Source organism: Grus americana, chromosome 1 (assembly GCF_028858705.1).
Source record: "Grus americana isolate bGruAme1 chromosome 1, bGruAme1.mat, whole genome shotgun sequence".
NCBI classification, from domain to species: Eukaryota; Metazoa; Chordata; class Aves; order Gruiformes; family Gruidae; genus Grus; species Grus americana.
The window spans coordinates 77231109-77251783 of record NC_072852.1 but is presented as its reverse complement, the minus strand read 5'-3'; the positions used below and the strand labels follow the sequence as shown (position 1 = coordinate 77251783).

The following is a 20675-nucleotide window of genomic DNA, read 5'->3' as shown; positions in this document are numbered from 1 at the left end:
CTCTACCACGCTAATTTAAGAGAAAGTCTCTATAATAATTAGGTAATGTCATCTAAACTAACTATTCATGTGCAAGTCTGTTGTAAGTTTCTATTCTGATTATGTGCTATGTGTCTTTGAAACTCTTCATCATTTCTAATGTGATTTGAGTAAATTAGATATTTGTAAGGAATTTGAAGAAGTTTGATGATTTTCCTATAAAATAAAACCATCCTTGTTGCTTTGCTGTCTTAGATACTCCCTGTTTTCCAGCCAATTTCTGACCTTGCATAATCTTTGAGGCTTGGATTAAGCAAAATATTTTAACATATATCTCAGTTTTTATGTGGGTGAGTAGGCCTGGAGAGATCAAGCTGAGGTAACTTACTGAATCAGGCTTCTGTGGCAAATTCAATAGGAGTTTTGAAAGAAAGTAAAACTGATCCATCAATTGAGATTTAATCTAAGATAAAGCAAGGCAGATCTGTAATCAAGATAAGGGTGGCTACTAGGATCATCACACTCATTCAGCTAAATCAGGTTAAAAAACAAGTGAAGTTAAACCAGAATACCTTCTGCATGTCAGCATGGTCTCAGTGGTAACCACTGTGTGAGTACCTCCACAATGGGATCATGTTTACTTGGCTGTGTTCGTTTCTTAATCAAATGTTAAAGCAGCCTGAATGAAGTGTTGAATCGGTTTATACACCGGAGATTAAGGTTTTTGTGGTGGGTTGAGTCTGGCTGGGGGCCAGGTGCCCACCAGAGCCACTCTCTCACTCCCCTCATTCACTAAACAGGGGAGAAAAGGCATAACGAAATGCTTGTGGGTCGAGATAAGGACAGGGAGAGATCACTCACTAATTGTTGTCACGAGCAAAACAGACCAAACTTAGAGAGGGAATTCATCTAATTTATTACTAGGCAAAACAGAGTAGAGGAATGAGAAAATAAAATCAACTCTTAAAACACCTCCCCCCACCCCTCCCATCTTCCCGGGCTCAACTTCACTCCCGGCTTCAACCTTCCCCCCCCTCAGCGGCACAGGGGGACAGGGAATGGGGGTTACGGTCAGTTCATCTCACAGTGTTTCTGCCACTTCTTCATCCTCAGGGGGAGGACTCCTCTCATCGTTCCCCTGCTCCAGCATGGAGTCCCTCTCACGGGGTGCAGACCTTCAGGAGCAAACTGCTCCAGCATGGGGTCCCCCATGGGGTCACAAGTCCTGCCAGCAAACCTGCCCTGGCGTGGGCTCCCCTCTTCACGGGTCCACCAGTCCGGCCAGGAACTTGCTCCAGCGTGGGCTTCCCACGGGCCACAGCCTCCTTCAGGTGCCTCCACCTGCTCCGGCGTGGGGTCCTCCACGGGCTGCAGGTGGAATCTCTACACCCCCTCATCCTTCCTCCATGGGCTGCAGGGGGACAGCCTGCTTCACCATGGCCTTCACCACGGGCTGCAGGGGGATCTCCGCTCCGGCACCTGGAGCTCCTCCTCCCCCTCCATCTGCACTGACCTTGGTGTCTGCAGAGTTTCTTACATCTTCTCACTCCTCTCTCCGGCTGCAAAAGCTCTCTCTCCAAGTGTTTTTCTTCTTCTTAAATATGTTATCACAGAGGCGCTGATTGGCTTGGCCTTGGCCAGCGGCGGGCCCGTCTTAGAGCCGGCTGGCATTGGCTCTGTCAGACACAGGGGGAGCTTCTAGCAGCTTCTCACAGAAGCCGCCCCTGTAGCCCCCCCCCCCCCCCCGCTACCAAAACCCTGCCACGCAAACCCAACACAGTTTTGCAAATCAGTTGGAGCAGCCCTGCAGATCAAGTATTCCTTTAAAGGCTTTCCATGCTAAACAAAGAGGCAGCTGGAGAATGTATGCATTTCTAAAGCCACAAGGAGGAGTTTAGACTTGCTCTTGGCAGATCTAGAAAAACACGTCAAATTAGCTAATCAGCTAACACAAATGCTATTTTATGTCTCTCCACAGACCAGCACTGTGGAGGAGAACTTGGGGATTATACTGGCTACATTGAATCGCCCAACTATCCTGGAGACTACCCAGCTAATGTTGAATGTATTTGGAATATAAATCCACCCCCAAAGAGGAGAATACTCATCGTAGTACCCGAGATATTTCTCCCAATTGAAGATGAATGCGGTGATGTTTTAGTAATGAGAAAAAGCGGTAAGTTGCTAGACATGGGTTATATAAATATTTATTGCAAACTCACTGAATGGAAAGTTCATATTGAAGGGACAACTGTCTTCATCTATCCAGTGTTTCTAAAAAGATCGTTGAATGAACTGGCACAGCAAGGTAAAACAGAACACTGTACCAATAACAATTAACAGTGATATTAATTATTCAAGTGTCTTAGCTGAATCACAAAGCAGTTAATGGGCTTCTGTCTGGCCCAGTTATCACGTGGGATAAATCACTGCCACTCTAGAAGTCAACAAAGCTATGCTAAGTCATAGTGGGAGAGCTATCTCCTGTTATCTGTACATACTGTGCTCTCACTCATCTTTTGCAAGTATATATATGCCGCAATTATCGCTAAATCTGTGCAGTGACACAGGTTGGTACACCTGACACCCTCAAGAAATCCAGAGTTTTCCCAATTTTATGTGGAGTGGAGACTTCATGTGTATTTGATTATGAAGTTAATTCAAGAACTTCAGACACCAGTGAGATGCACTCCTCCTTCAGTCCTATGTAGGCATCCAGCTTCTGGTGGACTGTTGCTAAATCTCCAAACTGGAAAGGCAATTGTTTATATGGAGCTTTGTTTAAAACACCATATTTTACTTGCTAAAACAGTGTATTTTATTTGCTAAAACAGGTTTCTCAATTTTTTATCCTTGAGGGCTTCCGTTGACATCTCTATATATCAGAAGAAGAAACCTGCTCATTACAGATGGAAGGAAATTATATCTGTCCAGATCAGTTTTTTTAAAAGCAAAGCAGTTACTGTAGCACAACAAATCAGTTGTCCTTCTAATCCCAAACTGTGGTTCCAACAGTGAATAAAGCCAGGCACATCAAGGAAAAGTTTGACTTCTGCTTCAGTTCCAATAGCAGTACCAAAACAAGAACACTGGAAAATGAGGGGAGTTTTTCAGAGTCATGCTTTGTGATCGCTGTATGTTTGGCATCATAAGAGTAGATCTTACGAATATTTATCATAGTTCATTTATGGTCAGCTGCTAACGTTACTGTGGAAAAAACAATGGCAGTTCTAGAGTCACAGTTACATCCACATTTTTGCACTTCAAGAATCCAAATCCCATTCAGTTCAAAAGGTCTGTTTTTGCTAACATTGGTGAAAGTTGAATCAGTCCTAGCAAGTTCAGATTTTAAGTTACACTTGTTATTTTCCCTAATTATCCCGTGACTATGGAATGGGGTTTTTTAACTAGGTAAGAAGCTATTTTTTCCTTTTGTTCGAAATTCATTTCAATTTAGAGGAGCCTCATGATACATTCATAATGATTTGAAGACATCCTGCACCCTCCATCTGTTATTTAGGGGCAAATGTGGGTCTTTCTGGCTTCCAGCTATTAGCTCTGTTTCATTATAGATACATGGCATTTTCTTTTCAAACCTACAATGAGGTGTTTTGCACTGAGAGGTGCTGGTCCATTATGACCCCAGTAAGAAAGGCACTGAGACTCTGTAAGGTATCATTTAAAATTTTGTTAATTAAAGCTATCATTATAAGAGAAAATGGTATGGATAATCTTAAATCCCTTTAGATGGTGGGAACTATAGGCAGTGTAGCATCGAAGGGGCCTCTAATCCACACACAGCATGCTGGGCAGACCCAATCCATAGAAGAGATTTTTCCCTTTCAGTCATTCAAGCTGTTACAGGATTTTCTTACAAGGAAACAACTCTATTTATCGTGTCTACTGTCAAACAGAAACAAAGTTCTCATAAGCACCTCTTGCTGCACTTTTAGATAAAGGCAAGGCCACACAGTAGTATAACCAGCAGTACCAGGTGGGAGCTGCCTGCAAGTTGTTCTTGTTATGGTGAGCTGGCTGAGGTTACTCTGCCTGCAGCCGTGGGATTTGTGCAGCACAACGCAGGCCCGAAGGCCACGCTGGACATGCAGCACAGCACAGGCCTGGCCGTACCCAGGTTAACTGTTCTGTGGATCACTAACTTCTCGGTGTGCAATGGTCTTTTGGTCAGAATCACTACACCAGGTTAATACATTCTGATGGTTTATTGCTATCAGATGAACTTCCCAAACTGGGCACGTAAGGAGCTGGTTACCACATCTGCCTGGGGTGCAGCTGACTTGTTCTTACCTATCTGGGCCCAGCATACAGGGGCCCTGGAATTCAATGCTAGAATAGTACACAGAATAAGTAATATTGATAGTAATTTTATAAATGTCAAAAATTATCTGCAGCACCTCACTGTCTACTTAAGGTTCTTGCTGTGTTTCACCTTTGTGGAAAAACTTATTTCTCCTTATAGACAGGTAGAGACTACATCCCTTCTACCACAAAAAACTTCTGCTCTCAGGAATACATCAGCTGAGAAGTGTCTTGTCAATGTGACATTTCTGACCTCTAGATCAGGAAGGGTGTAAAAAGTTATTTTATAAAGAACATTGCTTTATTTAAACTTCTTTGTAGCTTCTCCTACTTCAATTACTACATATGAAACATGTCAGACCTACGAGAGACCTATTGCGTTTACCTCAAGATCGAGGAAGCTCTGGATTCAGTTCAAGTCAAATGAAGGAAACAGTGGCAAAGGATTTCAGGTCCCCTATGTGACTTACGATGGTGAGAATGGGATTGTTTTCCATCTTTGTGTTATATCTGAATTACAGAAAATTGTCCTTTAGAATCTCTCTTACACTGATTACAGGGAGAGAAGAATGAGGAAAAACTTGATGTAACTCATTTTTAGTCCAGTGAATTAGTTTAAAACCAGTTGCAAAGACTTTGAAATAATACCTGATTTTATTTTTATTACTTTTTCTAATACTTTAAGGATGGACAGCAAGTTACGCAGAATTCTTTAAACTTAATCCTTATCCCACTGTATTCAACGAGACTCCTTTTAATTGGCATTTATCATATGCATAATGAGAATACCATTAATTGCTGTGCATTTTAGGAAGCCCCTTCATCAAGTCCTACTGGTAACCCACTCAATTTTGAAAATTATAAATTAATAAAATCACAAGTCCAACAGAGAAAAACAATAATGCAAAAAGAAATATCCTTTCAGTAACCACTTTCATAAATGTCTGGCTTGTCATATAAATTATGCATTAAACAGTGTATTTTGGACTTTGGGGTGATTTCTGTTCTAATGAAACAAAGACTTTTCTGTGATACCTTTGACAGCTGTTAGTCCACCTCTTTTCCAAACACCAGTGCAATTTTGTGAATGATGAGAAAATCTGTATTAAGTTGTTCATTTAGGAATCAAAATGAGAGCTGTTCTCAGGGCAGAAAGCGAGGATCTGTTCCTGACTGTGCTGCTGAATTCACGTATAAACTTTGGCAGTTATTTCATATCCCTGGTCCTGTTTCTTCATCTCTAGAATGCAGATAATAAAGCATTATTATCTGGAGGGAGTAGTTTTCTGGGGCTAAGTTAGTATTTATATGGATAAATCAAAATTACTGTTCTAAAGCAGTACAGAATTTTAATGTGATTAGACTACAGCAGCTTGAGACACTGAATAATTAACTGGGTACTGAATGTCTCAGCTCTGTCTTGAAGAGAAGGTCTAGCTAATGTCTGGCTATTATCCTCCCAAAGGATGTCACAAACTGTCACTCAACTGATCTTTATTTTTCAGAGGACTACCAACAACTAATAGAAGATATTGTTCGAGATGGACGATTATATGCATCAGAAAATCATCAAGAAATTCTAAAGGTAAGAAAATTCTGCTTTATCTGAGGATAACCAAGAATTCCTTTTACTAAATATTTTCCCAAGATAGTTCCCATTACCCTGACAGGGTCATAATATTTAAACCTCTAATGTGACCCCAAATTCTCTGTCTTCTGAGGTTTATGCTGGTATTTGGAGTAGCACAAAATCAGTAGCTCAGCTGGGCTGAGCACGTGCATACGTCCTTTGCTGAATCAGGAACTAAATAAAATGTATGCTAACATGATTGTATGTTAGAAAAATTAGTCAGCCAAGAATGAAGAACCTATTGTATGATGAGCCTTCTTCAGCCTCAGTCTGGCATGTGTTTAAATGAGTCATTAAGTTAGAATTTCCTGTGCATTGAAAAATGTATTTACCTAAATCACTGTCCTGCCTCAACAAGACATAACCATAATGTAGCATTGTAAGCTGTCCATGAAATGGTTTTCCAAAGGCACAAGTAACACATTGGAGAGAATTGTGGAGGAAGGCTGCTGGGCTGCCACCTATAACAACTAACTCATTAAAACTGAGAAAGGCAAAATTCAGCCCTGTAAATGTACGGCTTGGAAGGACAGGAACTGATTAACAGCCAGCCTCCCTGGCCATCCCTGCCCCAGCCCCACCAGGATTCTCTCACTAGAGCTTTGAGGGTGCTCAGGTCCCAGCTGCAGTGTATACAGTCAGGCACAGGCTCAGTTGAGGCTCTAAATCAAGACTGTACCAAGGTAGAGGAGAAGGTCCTTAAAGAGCTCAGCATCACTGAAGACCAGCCTTCTCTCTTGTTTGTGGAGGGAAGTCCCTGGACGACAGCATGAAACAGGCTGGAAGGGCTGTCAGAGGCAGTTTGCAATTCTAATGCCTAACTTCTGCAGCCGGCTTGTGGTTAACCCAGCTGCTACCCTCTCAGTTCAGGACCTTCCAGGAACACTAATTGCAGAAAAACATCCAGCACAGTAGAAAAATTCATCAGTATAAAAGTTCAAAGCAACACGAAATAGTTTCCTTACCCTGCTTTACCCACAATCAAGTTTTGCAAAAAAACCCCCTGATTGTTGATCATTAATTTTGAAAGCTGCGCAGACACTAAATCCAAACCCTATTTTTATCTAATATATGTTTTCTCCCATAGGACAAGAAACTGATTAAAGCTCTCTTTGATGTACTGGCACACCCACAAAACTATTTCAAGTACACAGCACAAGAGTCAAAAGAGATGTTTCCAAGATCATTTATAAAGCTACTGCGATCAAAAGTTTCCAGATTTCTACGACCATACAAATAGTCTAGTGGTATTCAATTTTTGATTACTTTGTGTTCCTGTCAAATATTGTCTTTCCTCCATGGTAGAAACATTTGCTAATTTGAAGGCTCTTTTTTGCAGTCTTTGTTTTCAATTGTATATTGAAGAATACCTATAATGTTTTATAATCATTAAAAGCCAATGTTCTGAATGAAATTTTTGCTACCAAAAAAATTGTGCATCCCCGAGTGCATCTAGTTGAAGATCCAAATTTGTGTCTGCACTAGTGTATCTTCACTATCCATTTGAAATTACATTATGTAGAAAATATTCTTGCTAGCTTTTCATTGTTCATCAACAATAACTTTCATCAAAGCAAAGAAGGAATCTATTCAAGTCCAATTAAACTACCTGCAGATATATTCTGTTGTAGAAAGAAGTATGTAGTATAAATAATATTTGGATTTTGAATTGCACTTGAAGTTTATATTTGAATCTTTAGAAGTAAACAAAACGATCTAAATTTTGTTATTGCTCATTTGTGGCTTAGTGGAACCTCTGTCCAAGTAGAAATCAAAAGGGAAAAAAAGAAAGAAAAAAAAAAAGCAGATGTATAATTTTGTTTTATGAATTACATAAGATTAAGTCCCATGCCCTAATGTCCTAATGTTTTTATCTGTCCTTTTCTAAACTTCTTCGAGGTTTGCCACTGTCAGTTACTTCACTGAAACAGATTTAGCTCTGGATTTCCGTACACCAGTTGGTTCCTTTGAAGTCATTTACAATAGGATAGGTGAGAAATGAACAACAACAACAGTAGTAGTCTTGTTTTTCTTTCCGTTAATAGAGCATCTAATTAAGTACAATATATAAATATATAAATATATACTTCTATTTGTGGGTACATTAGTAATGTTATCTTTAGTTACTGTAAATATTATTCATGCTTAAATCTTTACACCCACACACCCTATTTACTCATATCTATTTGTAACTTTGCTTAGATGATTAAATGACTTCTCCAAGTGCTTGTCACTTCCGTTAACACCAAACTGAAGCCTTTTGGAGTTTTATAATACTGGATAATGGTTTCCTCTGGGACAATCTATTTCAACGTACATTATTCCAGGAAAAATAACATCCGTTAAGATGCAACTGCTGTCCAGTAAAGGGCTAGCTATTGCCTCTTCCTTGTGCACCCCTCACATGCAGACGAACAGTGTTACCCCTGCGAACGACACGCATGAGAGGAGCTCACCAAGGAGGAATCTTTGTTGGACCTGCCATCTCTAAAATGCTGGGAACATAACCTGTGTCACAGGCCCAGATTCTATGGGGAGTGAGGGGGTGAACAGGACACGGTTTTGCAGATGAGTTGGAGGGCAGGCCCTGCAGTCTTCAGAGACCTGGCGCTCCCTTTTATCACGAATTTGCAAGGGCAGTGCCCATCGGCCACGGGGACTGTATGGTCTGCAAGAGAGCGTTAGCCTCGTGGCCAGGCCTTCCTCACAGAGTGACAGGTACTGGTGGGCTAAGATAATGATAAATTCTCTGTTTCCTGCTGTTTCCTGGCACAAGAGCTAATTTCAATGAGAGAGTAGCTTTTTTATTAGTATTCCAGCCTCTTTACTTTTAAGTCCCTTTCTCTTGTATATCATTTTTCCCTTTTGATCCTACAAGTTTATTACATGGAGAAATTGACTATCACGCCAGCTTCCTTTCAGAAAAAGACTAGCATACAGTTTTGCTTCACTGCATTTTTTTTTGCATATCTACACTGTAGTTTAACATACCCTTGGATGCTCTCAAAGACATATATTAAGGGTGGTTATGGTTATCTTCTTACTTTTTTTTGTCTTTGAGCAGGTACTGTTTAAATTTACAAAGTTGATTTCTGTTGGCTACAAGTGGTTGAATATTCTATTTCTAAGAAACACCTTAAGTAGTCTGTTGAGTTTTTCTATTTAGCCGTCTTGTAATTTTGCTTGTCTTCCTTCCTTTTCTGTTGAAGAATATAATTTTTTTTCTTTCTATGCCTGAACAGTTTCAACTTAGGGTCTAACAACTCCTTTTTTTTCACTCATGGATCATAGGTCTTTGATGAGCTTTCTCTTTAATATATATATTTATATATTAACCCTTATTTCAAAATGTAACATCTCCATAAAAGTACTTTTTTTAAAGACCGTTTAACTTTTCACAAGGATGTGGAAACTACTTTTATTAAATACACATTATGGGTTACTAAAGGTGGACATTTGAAGGATGCCTTGGAACGGAACGAAAAAAAAAGTTACATGTATTTTTTTCCTTAACAGGAGTTATTTGTAGAAAAAAATTAAATGTTAAAAAAGCAAAAATCTTCTTAGGCACTCAGTCATGTATAAGTGTATAGCTAAAAAACTACTTCAGCCAAACAGTATTTCAAAGTCTGATAGGTTATCCAGAATGATTAGAATGGGTCAGGATTGCAGCCAAGCTACTGACAGATATGAAGGAAAATATATGAAAGATATGGAGAAAAATAACTTCCTCATTTGCTGAACAATTTACAGCAATCTTCAGTATTTCAAATTTCAGTAAGTGAACTTTGGAACCTGATGCTGTGCAGTGAGTTTAGTTTAAGTAAAATCCTTGCTAAAATTTTTGTTTAACAACCCACATGTTTGGACATAATACCACTGTATGACACTGGTGCCAAGCAGGACAAGCCCTGTAAGTAATTGCCTTACGAGTCCAGAAACCACTGGCAGCACCATAACATGTTCTTAGCTACATGGAGAATCCAGTGCCAGACAGCAACTACGAGAGGGACGTGTCCCAGCTGTGGCCACTGTTAGCGGGACCTTGGTAGAGCTGTGAGAGGTGAATACAGAAGGGACTAGCTGCATTTAGCTCTGGTACAACTCGCCCTGACTTACAACCACATTAGACAAAACCAGGTTTTGTCTAGTTCATCCTGACAGACAACCAGAGAATGTGTTCTGGCTCATATTCCCCAGAGCCATGACAAGGCGCTTGGGGACTTCCATAGCAAATGCAGACTTTGTGTTGCTGAGAGCAGTGAAAGAAAGATAATAATTCAGCCTTCAAAAGTATACAGTGAAATGCCTCTGAATATATAGGGGTTTCATATGGGATATATTTAGAAAATTAATCAGGTTTGAATGTTTGCAGCTTTGCATAGAAATGCCCTTGGACGTGGAAATTTCTAATGAAATAAGTAATGACAAGTGGTATGTAGGACTGAACCAATTTCAGCTGATTTGTACAACAGCACAGAATTTTTACATCAGCTCTAAAAGTTAAAAATGTTTTGACTTCCACACTAGATTTATAGTTACAGAAACTGTCAGTCACGAAATAGAAGGTAAGCTCAGCTCTTCATTTTTTAATGTTGGTGTAGGATGTCTTCATTGTCAGAAGTCAGAGAACATATTGCTACTATATTGTAACAGTACAACAAGGAATGTCGTCTTCTATGGAGAAGACCTAGACACATTTGGGAATCAAAAATCAAGGAGAAATATGGCCACCTCTAAGAAAACCAGCTTCATGAAATTCATCAATACATTGCAGAATATAAAATTTTGGCTTACCCTAAACATGAAATACTGCATTTAAACATATTCAATAAATGCAACCCTGTATCTGTTCTTACAGAATTACATGTTGTATGCAGGATAGGTGCAACAACATATTTATGCGTTATTACAGGAAGGCTGAAGAAGTGTCCATTTGTGATTGCCCAATTCCATGTCACAAACTGAGCTTTTTATTTTCAATTTGCAAATGCCTGTATGCTGAAAAGCTGCACCTGTAGCACTTACCATTTTAAGCCTCTCCTCCTGCTTTAAATACTGCACTTATTTTTAGTGAGGTGGTGGTGACTCATCCCTAAACATTCCCATGTGCCACCAAATCACTGCCTTCATACCTGCTGCAGTCCAGGAGACTGCAACAATCAGAAGTTGCTAATCAAGCCTTAGGTTGTGTTAGTGATTGCTGTGGGCAAGGTTCTTGCATGTGTCATTTGAGTACAGGAAGCATCAGGATTCGGTGTTCAATAGATTGCCACCTGCATCTTGCCTGAAATAGCAAGATTTATTCTGCTTGAAGATTTAGCTCACCAAAACTGGTTTTAAAGCTGCTGAAGTCTTCTTTCAGCCCATTTCCTTGCCCTGCCTTCCCTCCTCCATCACACATTAGATTTTTACCTCAAGACCAATTTTTCAAAAGAATTGTATTTTCTCATTGTGCCTACCCTGTGGAATAAAGTTAAATCACAGGGTGTTATAACTACTGAAGATTTAGACTGATCTTTCCAACACATCAGCTTCATACTAGGGTAAGCTTACTTAAAAGTAAGCAAGCTTACTTAAAACTAGCTTACGTAGTAGACTAGGTTTAGTTTAGTTTAAGTTTAGTTTAGTTTTCGACTAACTTAAAGAAATACAGGCTTGGTCGCAGAGTTTTCAGAGTCTCCACATTCTGAGTTGTCAGCTGATTTTGAAAGAACACAGCTCACTTGTAGTCCTCTGCCTGTAAGCAGAATGCAAGGATGATGCCACATGAACTAGAAACATGCTTACATACATTAAACATTCAAAGAGGAGAGTCAAACCCCACCCCTTGTCCTTTTGTAAGCATGCCCAACAGATTCAAATTTCTCAAGTCAGTCTTACCTATAAACAACCCAGTCTTAATCTTGCGGAAAACAAGTTACAAACATCAGGAGCAAAACTAGTGGCAGGGCTCTTATACAGGAACTGCTGATGGGTCATTGCCGGCAAAACCTAACTGCTCTGTGACAGTTCCCATGTCTGGACTCCAAATACCTTTGAGTGCTCTTAAAAAAGAAGCTGGAGTGAAATCCTCAACAACTGAATCCAGTGACAAAATTCTTGGCCACCTCAGAGGTCTGGATTTTCTGTTTTCTAATGCTGGGAATGAGCAACACACACAGTTACTTGTACCTGTGTCATGGGTTCAAGTAGTTGCATTTTATTCATAGTTTAAAACCACTGATTGACAGGAACGGTAGTAACTGGAGACATTCTATAGACTCTCAATACTTTGAGAATTTAATGAAATAGTTTTCTAGAATGAGAGACCGTTGTAAGCACTTGGGGGGGGCAGGGGGGGAAGACTCACTTTTGTCTCCCATAAGAATTTATGGAAGAAAGGAAATTTCCATAAGGTTATACAAACTTATTCCTCAGTACGAGACTTGGATTCAGTGAAAAGTCTCACATTTTATCATAATGTTTTTCATCTGAATAGAAACAGACTGGGAAGTAAACCTTTAATGTCAAAAAACTGTTATCTATGTATCTGAATATATACAATTCCAGTTTGTTATTTCATTTATTTATTGTTTCATCACTAAGCTTTTAATCTATAAAATTAATGTGTAATATACAAGAGTAAAATGTACAGAAGTACCTTTAGATGTAATAATTTAAACCATCTGTATTCAGAAAGCAGCGATAACAAGTTTAAAGATATACAAACAATTGCAATTCAATTTTAATTTCTCAATATCTAGAAAAAGAAGTGGCTTTGCTTAATTAAACTTTATTTTAATGATTGTGAAAATATCTTTTTTAGAGTTTTTGTTACTTCTTTAAAATTATTTTGTAAATATTGTTTTCTATGTTTTATACCTTAGAAAGACCATTAATTTGCATTGACAGCAGCAGATACTCAACACGATGAGTAAAAAGGTACTTTAGGAGACTGAGGTGGATGTGGTCAGTAGTCAGGTTCATCCTTCCAGATTACTGCTCCTGTTAATTTCTGCAGTCTCACTGGCATCATAGGAAGAGTTTTCTGAGGCAATTTAACTTCCTAATTTTCATAGAATTGACTCTCAAGCTTCATTCTGAAGTGCTTACCATCTTCATAACATATAAAGGATGTGTGTTTTAAAGTTAATGCTAGTTCTTCTTCCGTTATTGGGATAAGAAACAACACAAAATTCAGAAATAAAAGGGAATTCAAAAGATTACGCCCAAATACAGTGTAAAGACAAGGAAAGGTGTGGTATCTCTGTGCACCTAGGCAGCAGTGGAAGTGATAAAACCTTGATTTGGATCAGATCATAGAGCTGTTTCTAGGCAAAACTGCCACTGAGGTCAGTGGTAGTTTCACCTGCATAAAGTTCACTATGATCATGTCCATCATGTGTTAAGCAGGAATTTCTGGTAGACTAGATTTCAGGGGAAAATACCTATATGTGTAATACTCGTTTCTGTACCAATTTGTTCCATGTAAATCAGTGGGCACAAGTGACATTTTGAACTAAACCCTTGTAGATGCTGCTGCGACTTCTGAGCTTTATTACCAATGTAAATTATGTACAAACAGCTATTTCCATATGAAATGTACCATGATAGTTTAGAGCAAAGATAGTGAATAACTGTACAAAATTTGATACTTAGAAAATAAAATACAGTGGTCTAAGCTTTACCAATATTTTAACAATACTGTCAGATTTGTAGTAGAAAATGTTGTTGTAAATGTACCTTATAAGAAAATACATTTCCTTTTGCCTCTGTATATTAATAGCTTTGATTTCTATGTCAAAGCTCAAAATGAAGCATGTAATAAAACTTTTGTTAAAATCACTTTCATAATAAACGTAAAATGGAATGGATACACCTGCCTGCCATTTATTTGTGTACATGGAAAAGGCTCCACATACCTGTGTAATGTAGAGAGGAATCAGAAAAGAACTTCTCTTTTTTGATAAGGTTTACATATTTCGGTTTAACTTTAATCTTTAGGCAACAGAGAGCTTTTTCATTGAACAACTGGAGTTTGAGAGTGCTGGACAATGAGTTAAGTTCCTTCCAAATACACTTCAAGGAGAGTTTTTCAGAGTAAGAAGAAATCCTGGCTACAGCAAAGTACCACATCACCAACACCCCTCCAGGACCTCTAACCATTTCTTAAAATAACTCTGATGTTACTATGTGTATATCATGCAGATGCCCTTTCCCATGTCCCCCTGTTGAGAAACTGCCTCAAAGAAAGAAAGAAGAGGCGGCAGCTCTTTTCCACTGGTGGCCTGATGGGCTATCCTACCACAAGCCGCCAAGACGACTGGTGACTTCCAAACTCACCTGCTGCTTGTCCCACTGAAGACTAGGTTGAGAGGAAACTACATTTGCACCCAAAATGATGACTTAGAGATCAAAAGTGTCCTTTCCCGCTGTAGCCTTGCTGTAGAAAAAGTGTATTTGCCCAAGCCCGCCTTGCTGCTGAATTTTACAATGATGGTTTCACTATTGCAGTCCAAGATTACTAAGCAAGTAGCATTTGTACAGTCGGTGGCCCATGTGAAATTCCTGATAATGATGAAAATGAATGATAACAGACTGACAGAAAATAGACTATCTGTAGTGACATCAATAGGTCAGTTAGATCTGATTTAAATCATCTTTTGCAGTTTAAGAAGTGCAAGTTGTCATTAAGGGTACACAGCACACTAGACCAGACAAAAAGCACAGATGTTACTAATTCCATTGATAACACCTGGTAACAGGTTTGCCACTCAGCAAGCAGTGCTTGTTAGGAGGTGAGCATAGCCTGCAGAGCGTTGTTAATGCTACAGCAGCTACCTACTGTAGAATATGCAGGAGACCTCATATACATACCAGCACGGTGCATAGTATTCTGCTGATACTCTCATGTAAGTAGTTTACCTTGTTAAGAGAAAGCATTTATTGTATGACAGTATGCTCCACTGCTTTTATATATGTTGTAAATTATATAAATATTACCAGTATGACTGGTGACTATTGATGTCACCGATAGGTTTGAAAGGCATAAAGAGAGACACAGCTACATTCTGACTGGCTGCAAAAAATCAATTATTGCCTTTTTCAGCTAGTAGCAATCCACTTAGGTAGCATGGGTTGTTATCCTCATTACACTCCAAGAAGATACAGCATCACTTTTATCAGACTAGAGACGGCACCATGTGAGATGGAGCTCAGCCATCTTCATAGCTTCAGAGCTTTAAAGGAGTAGTAGGAAAAGTGAGGTCCTATCAAAGGTGGAGAAAAGCTGAACTCTGAAGTTCCTAAAGGTCATTGGAAGTCAAATTAATTACTGGTAATGAAGTATCTGCATACAAGGGCAAAAGCCACTGAAAGTTCAGAAGTTGTGACAATGCACATTTGAGTACAAGATTCTAGTTTACTGAAATAGGCATTGCCTAGCGGGAATCACAGAGGGCCCCATTCTCATTTCAGATCTTTCCATGACTTCCCAACAAGCTCACAAAACATAACGACCTAAGGAACAGCACTCCAGTGTGACTCAGCAGGTAAGTAAAGGCAGAGTCATCATAGACTTATTTTTCTTTCTATTCAGCCGTCAACACTGACTGACTCCTGCTGTCACAGAAGGGGTCTGTCCTGTACAATCATCATAAATGGCCATTTTTGCCTCTTAAAAATAACATCTAAACGGGCATTCATCTGCGAATCGCTGGGAACAGGTCTTCAAATCTTAATGTAAGTTGCAGACCAGACAATTCCCAGGGCATTTTTAGGAGACATTCCTCCGCCTGGGTGCATTTTCTTTCTCCCTCTGTTTTATGTAGCTGGGCCTGAACTCCCAACAGCAGCAGCAAGATGCACACAGGGGCAGGAGAAAAGCAGACTGCAGCCGTGTTAGCTTCATGTGCACACTTCCCAAAAATACACCTATCCACAAAAGCAGGTAAGCAAAACCTACACACAATCACTGCTATTTTGATGCTGAAGAATACATTTTGCATTCTTATAACAGCCATCTATGAGCTTTTAGGCTCACAGATACAGCTATGATAAAGTATTTACAGCAAATGATGTTGCTCTCATCTAAGTCCCCATCTCAGCTTTCCATGCTTAGAAGTTCCAGTTTTGTCGTTGAGAAAGTTGTTTATCTGAAAGCAAATGGTTTCTTTGATAACATATTACAGCACTTATTGTAAAATGCACCAGAAATATGTGCCCTCACCTCGTTTTTATTATTATATTGAGAGTTTCTTCTGTCCCTTACATTCCTACCTCACTTTGCAAGAAGGTTTCCGTGACATGCTGCCAAAGGTTCTAACATGAAACAACAGGAAAATGAAGCAGGGAATGCACATCAGATCTATTGGTATCAGATAGCCATGAATGTGTGGAATAAAGCCAGAAACTGCCAGACTCACAAAACTTTGTAAAACTCTAGTTGTATTTGTTGGGGGCAACTGCTGCTTCATGTATGCTAACTCATGATAAATTCCTGCTACAGGCTGTTGCAGGGCAGGAACTAAACGAGGTAGTGGTGGATAAGTCATCAGGACTGCTGTGACAGAGAGGCACAAGGGCTGCATGAGTTGGCCCCCTACAGATAGTGCCAGAAGATTAAGTCCTCTTATTTTAGACCAGGATAGTGCTAGGAAGCTCAGCCTCACTGAGTATTTTTTGCATTCTCTGCAAATACCTATGTAATGTAACCCATTAAATTTAACAAGCACTTTGCCTGAGTAAGGACTGCATTGTTCAGGCACTGTAAATTAGTCACTCTTCTAAGAAAACAATCAGAGTAATATACTGTGGTAACTTTTTCTTTACAAAGATTATCCACAAATACCTGCTTTCATAATGAGAGGCTGAGAGTGGTATCTCTGGGCTACGGCTCTGGCATCACAGGTGATCTACGCCACAGAGTAGGAAGGACCGCTCCCAAAAGCCTCACTGTGCAGCTGGCGGCTGAAGAGGTGACAGGAGAGTGGTGAGTGCTGGACTCTGCGCCCTGCTCCAAGAATTACTCCTGCTGTAGAAAACCAGCAAAAAAGTGGGGTAGGCTGCCAAGGACGGCAGTTGAGTAAGACTGCATTAGGTAACTGTTAGACAAAGTCAGAGAACAGCTCACTTTGGGTTGCTTCTGCGTCTCAAGGTCTTATCTACTCTTAACCCCAGTGATTCTGACTGTTTTATTATTACTCAGAGTTTAGCAGCAGCAGTGTAGCCTGCCCCCAGACCTGCAAACTCACCCAAACAGCCTGGAACCACAGACAGATGGCCAGTGGCCAGAACTCCTACCCAAAGTGAGGTGGAAGTGCAAACAAGCATTGAGAAAACACCTGCCTACACTTGGTGAGAACAAGAATTATGTAAATCTCATGTTGGAGCAGGATCACATTCCCATTGCCTCTGGACAGGACATGATCACTGTGGCTCTACTGAAGAAAGAAATGAAAATACATCCCACTTCTCTTATGTGGTCTGTCTAGGGAAAAAAGATTGACTTTTTTTTTTTTTAGGTAATTAAAAAGTTTAACTGCTGGTTTTGGTTGGGATAGAGTTAATTTTCTTCCTAGCAGCCAGTATAGTGCTGTATTTTGGATTTAGGATGAGAATAATGTTGATAACACACACGTATTTTGGTTGTTGCCAGGCAATGTTTACACTACGTCAAGGACTCTTCAGCTTCTCATACTGTCCCACCAGTGAGGAGGCTGGGAGTGAACAAGAAGCTGGGAGGAAACTTGGGCAGGACATCTGACCCAAACTGGTTAAAGGGATATTCCATACCATATGACATCATGCTCAATATATAACTTGGGGGAAGCTGGCTGGGGGTTTAGACCATGATTCAGGAACTAGCTGGGCATTGGTGTTCTGTGGGTGGTGAGCAATTGTGCTGTGCATCACTTGTTGTTGTTGTTATTATTATTATTATTATCTTCCTTTTCTGTCCTATTAAACTGTCTTTGTCTCAGCCCACGAGTTTTAGGGTTTTTTCCCTGATTGTCTCCCCCATCCCACTGAGAGGAAGGTGCAAACAGCTGTGTCATTGTTTTAGCTGCCTGCCAGGTTAAACCATGACAACTATAAAATTATTATTACATATTTTCTGGGAACTTTGTCATGTTTATAAAGTCATCTGGCAAAAAAAGAAGTAAACAAACAACCAGTTCAAATTAGCAGTAGTAAACACTCCCAGCTTGAGACAACATTTTGTGTAGTGAACAAATTCGATGCAAGAAAACAAGTCATGTGACTTGCTATAGTCGATATAGGCTGTGTAGAACTGTATCCTGTTGTGTGCATATATAACTTGCCATCATGTATTGAGTCTATGGCAAAGACAGAAATGAGGGAAGAGTGGCACTGGGAACCTTTTCAGTAAGCAAGGTCCCCATGAGGACTGGTAAGTGATCTAGTCTCCATATTCTATAATACTAGTGCAAGATCACCACCACAGCCATCCTCTTTTTCCAAACCACAATATTAGCAAAGACATCCTCAGACTCAGTGTAGCATAGCAGGAACCCAGTCAAGAACACTGGAAATACAACTATTTTTTGATCTTCTGCTGTTTAACCAGGTAGGTCTCCTTAGCGATATCCTAGTAAAGCCTTTACGCTGGGAAGTGTGGGAACACAGCACGTGGTGACACAGACACAGCCTCAGGCAAAAAGGAAGATTTGCCTGCATTTACTATTCAGATATCCAACCTGAGGATCGTGCTAGATCTTCGACTGCAGAACAGTGATGTATAGTTACAGCACGTAGGCATCATTTTTAATGTCTCTACTTTCTTTAGCAGCACTTTAATTTACAGACCCTCCACCTGGCAACTCTGTCCTTATGTGGAAAGAGGGATTGCTGCTCGGGGTAGTTACATAGTATACCAGTCCAGCAACACAAGACAGGGCAGTGAGCGGAGAGGTATTTCTTCTATGTGGCATTCATGTACATTCTACAGTGACTGCACTCTGTGAATTTGAGTCTTTCTTCACCAGCTACTGACCCTAAATTCCTATTTCTAGAACCTGCCTTTTATTTGCAGGGCTGTAGGACGTCCCTCCCAGAGTGGTGCCAAACCTGGCTTGATTTGAGGATAGGCTGGCAGGAAAAGCAGTTTCCATAGTCCCTGGAGCAGACAACCCACAGAAGGAGCAATGCAGGCTGTCCCACCAGCAGCAGCTCTTGGCTAGCCACAATAGCAGGTACAGCAAAGCCCTAGCCTGCAATCGGAGCACCTGCCAGCATCAGACACCTTGCTTTGTTCTTGTAGCTTTATAACCATACCTCAGTTGAGACCAAAGCTACCAGCAATGTTTAGGGAGCCTCAGGTTAAACTGGTTTAGGCTATTTCCTAAAAAATCTGAGAAGGGATTTTCTTAGAAATGTCTTCTAAACAACCCAAGAAAAATACTGAGAAGCCACCTTCCTGCTACAGGTGCCTGCGAAGAGCACACTTCCTTCTTAAACTGACAGATATTTAGGAAGCCTAATGTTAACATTCACTTGTCAAAGTTGTTGGTGTTTTGGTTTTTTAAGTTTTAATTTAAAAAAACGACTGGCACCACACACAGTGTTAGTTTTTCCTCTGCACACACAACTTGAAGAGCGCATTTCCCGTGGATGAGGCTGGCCCAAAAGGACTCCTTCATTGTAAAACACTGGGAAACTCAAAAATCTTGTGGCCAGCACTGCGCCACGAATGTTGTGCTTTTATTAAAGCCTAAGGGCAAGAAAGGAACAAAGCACAAGCAGAACCCATGCCTGCTCAACAGACCAAAACCCCCTCACACTCCTTCTCCTCGGGGGTGACTGGAAAGATGCCGGAGCCTCCCCGAGGCGACCAACACCTCCCCTCAACCGTCAACCCCGACAGCCGCAACCGCCCCTCAGCGCGGCGAAGCCCCGCCCCTGGCAACGCCCCGCCACGCGCGCGCAGCTCCCTCCTTCTCTCCCTCCCTCTTAGGGGCCGCCTCCGCCCGGCATGCTCTGGTCTGCGCCGGGGCGGGCAGCGGGAGCGGGTGGCGGAGGCGGCGGTGCTGGTGCCTGGCCATGTCGGGAGATGGTGAGGAAGATTTGGCGGCCTTCGTGGCTCTGCATGGGGCCGCGCTCCGCGCGTCGAGGGTCCCGGCGTGCTACTGGGAGAGCCTGTGCCGCAAACTGCGTGGCGAGGTAGGTGGTCGCGGGCCGTTGCCGCGGGGAACAGCGCTGAGGGAAGCCCCTTCGGCGGGAAACACCACGTGGGGCTGGGGGATCCCTTCCGGCGCCCCCCGCGGTGTTTCTCGCCGAAGGGGCATCCTCCAGTGAGGAGACAGTGGTGGGGCGTGGGGTCCGCTCTCTTCCCTTCCCTAGCTGGGTATGAAGCAGCGCCCCCCCCCCCCCCGCGATGGTGAGGGAAGTGCGGGGGGCAGGCTTTCCTCACACGAGCCGTGGGGGGGAGCGGGTCCCCATTTCCTAGCCCGAGTGGAGAAGAGAGCCAAGAGGTTGCTCAGCAGGGGAGGGTTGGGAAAGGCTTCGTGCCAGTCGTGTTACCGAAGCAGCAGTTTAGGATTGTAAAAGAGATTAGGTGTATCGTGTGTATCTGATTTCATCTTATTGTTGTCAGCGTAAAGCTGGAAAGTGCTTGGGGATCCTGGTAACTGGACATTCAATATTGGAGAGGGGTGATGAGTTTGCAGTGGTAGTATTAAAATCAGGACATTGTCATATGTTAATGCACTATAGTTTGGGTTGGCCTTTACATGATCTCTCTTTT

At 41.2% G+C, this 20675-nt stretch overlaps 2 protein-coding genes across 6 annotated transcripts in view; both read left to right on the top strand.

Moving 5' to 3' along the window:
* Window positions 1-13774, top strand: part of SCUBE1 (signal peptide, CUB domain and EGF like domain containing 1) — a 220861-nt gene extending 207087 nt beyond the window's left edge. For all 4 annotated transcript variants that reach the window (XM_054810361.1, XM_054810335.1, XM_054810352.1 and 1 more), the window contains 4 exons: window positions 1958-2155; window positions 4621-4773; window positions 5805-5884; window positions 7017-13774. In XM_054810361.1, the coding sequence (XP_054666336.1) occupies window positions 1958-2155; window positions 4621-4773; window positions 5805-5884; window positions 7017-7169 (584 nt within the window). In that variant the 3' untranslated portion in view covers window positions 7170-13774. The remainder of the gene's footprint in view (window positions 1-1957; window positions 2156-4620; window positions 4774-5804; window positions 5885-7016) is intronic.
* A 6117-nt stretch (window positions 13775-19891) lies between these two features.
* Window positions 19892-20675, top strand: part of TTLL12 (tubulin tyrosine ligase like 12) — a 30447-nt gene continuing 29663 nt past the window's right edge. Inside the window, exon 1 of one of the 2 annotated variants that reach the window (XM_054809686.1) lies at window positions 19892-20092. In XM_054809686.1, the coding sequence (XP_054665661.1) occupies window positions 19973-20092 (120 nt within the window). In that variant the 5' untranslated portion in view covers window positions 19892-19972. The remainder of the gene's footprint in view (window positions 20093-20675) is intronic. The other variant, XM_054809694.1, reaches the window with a different exon arrangement.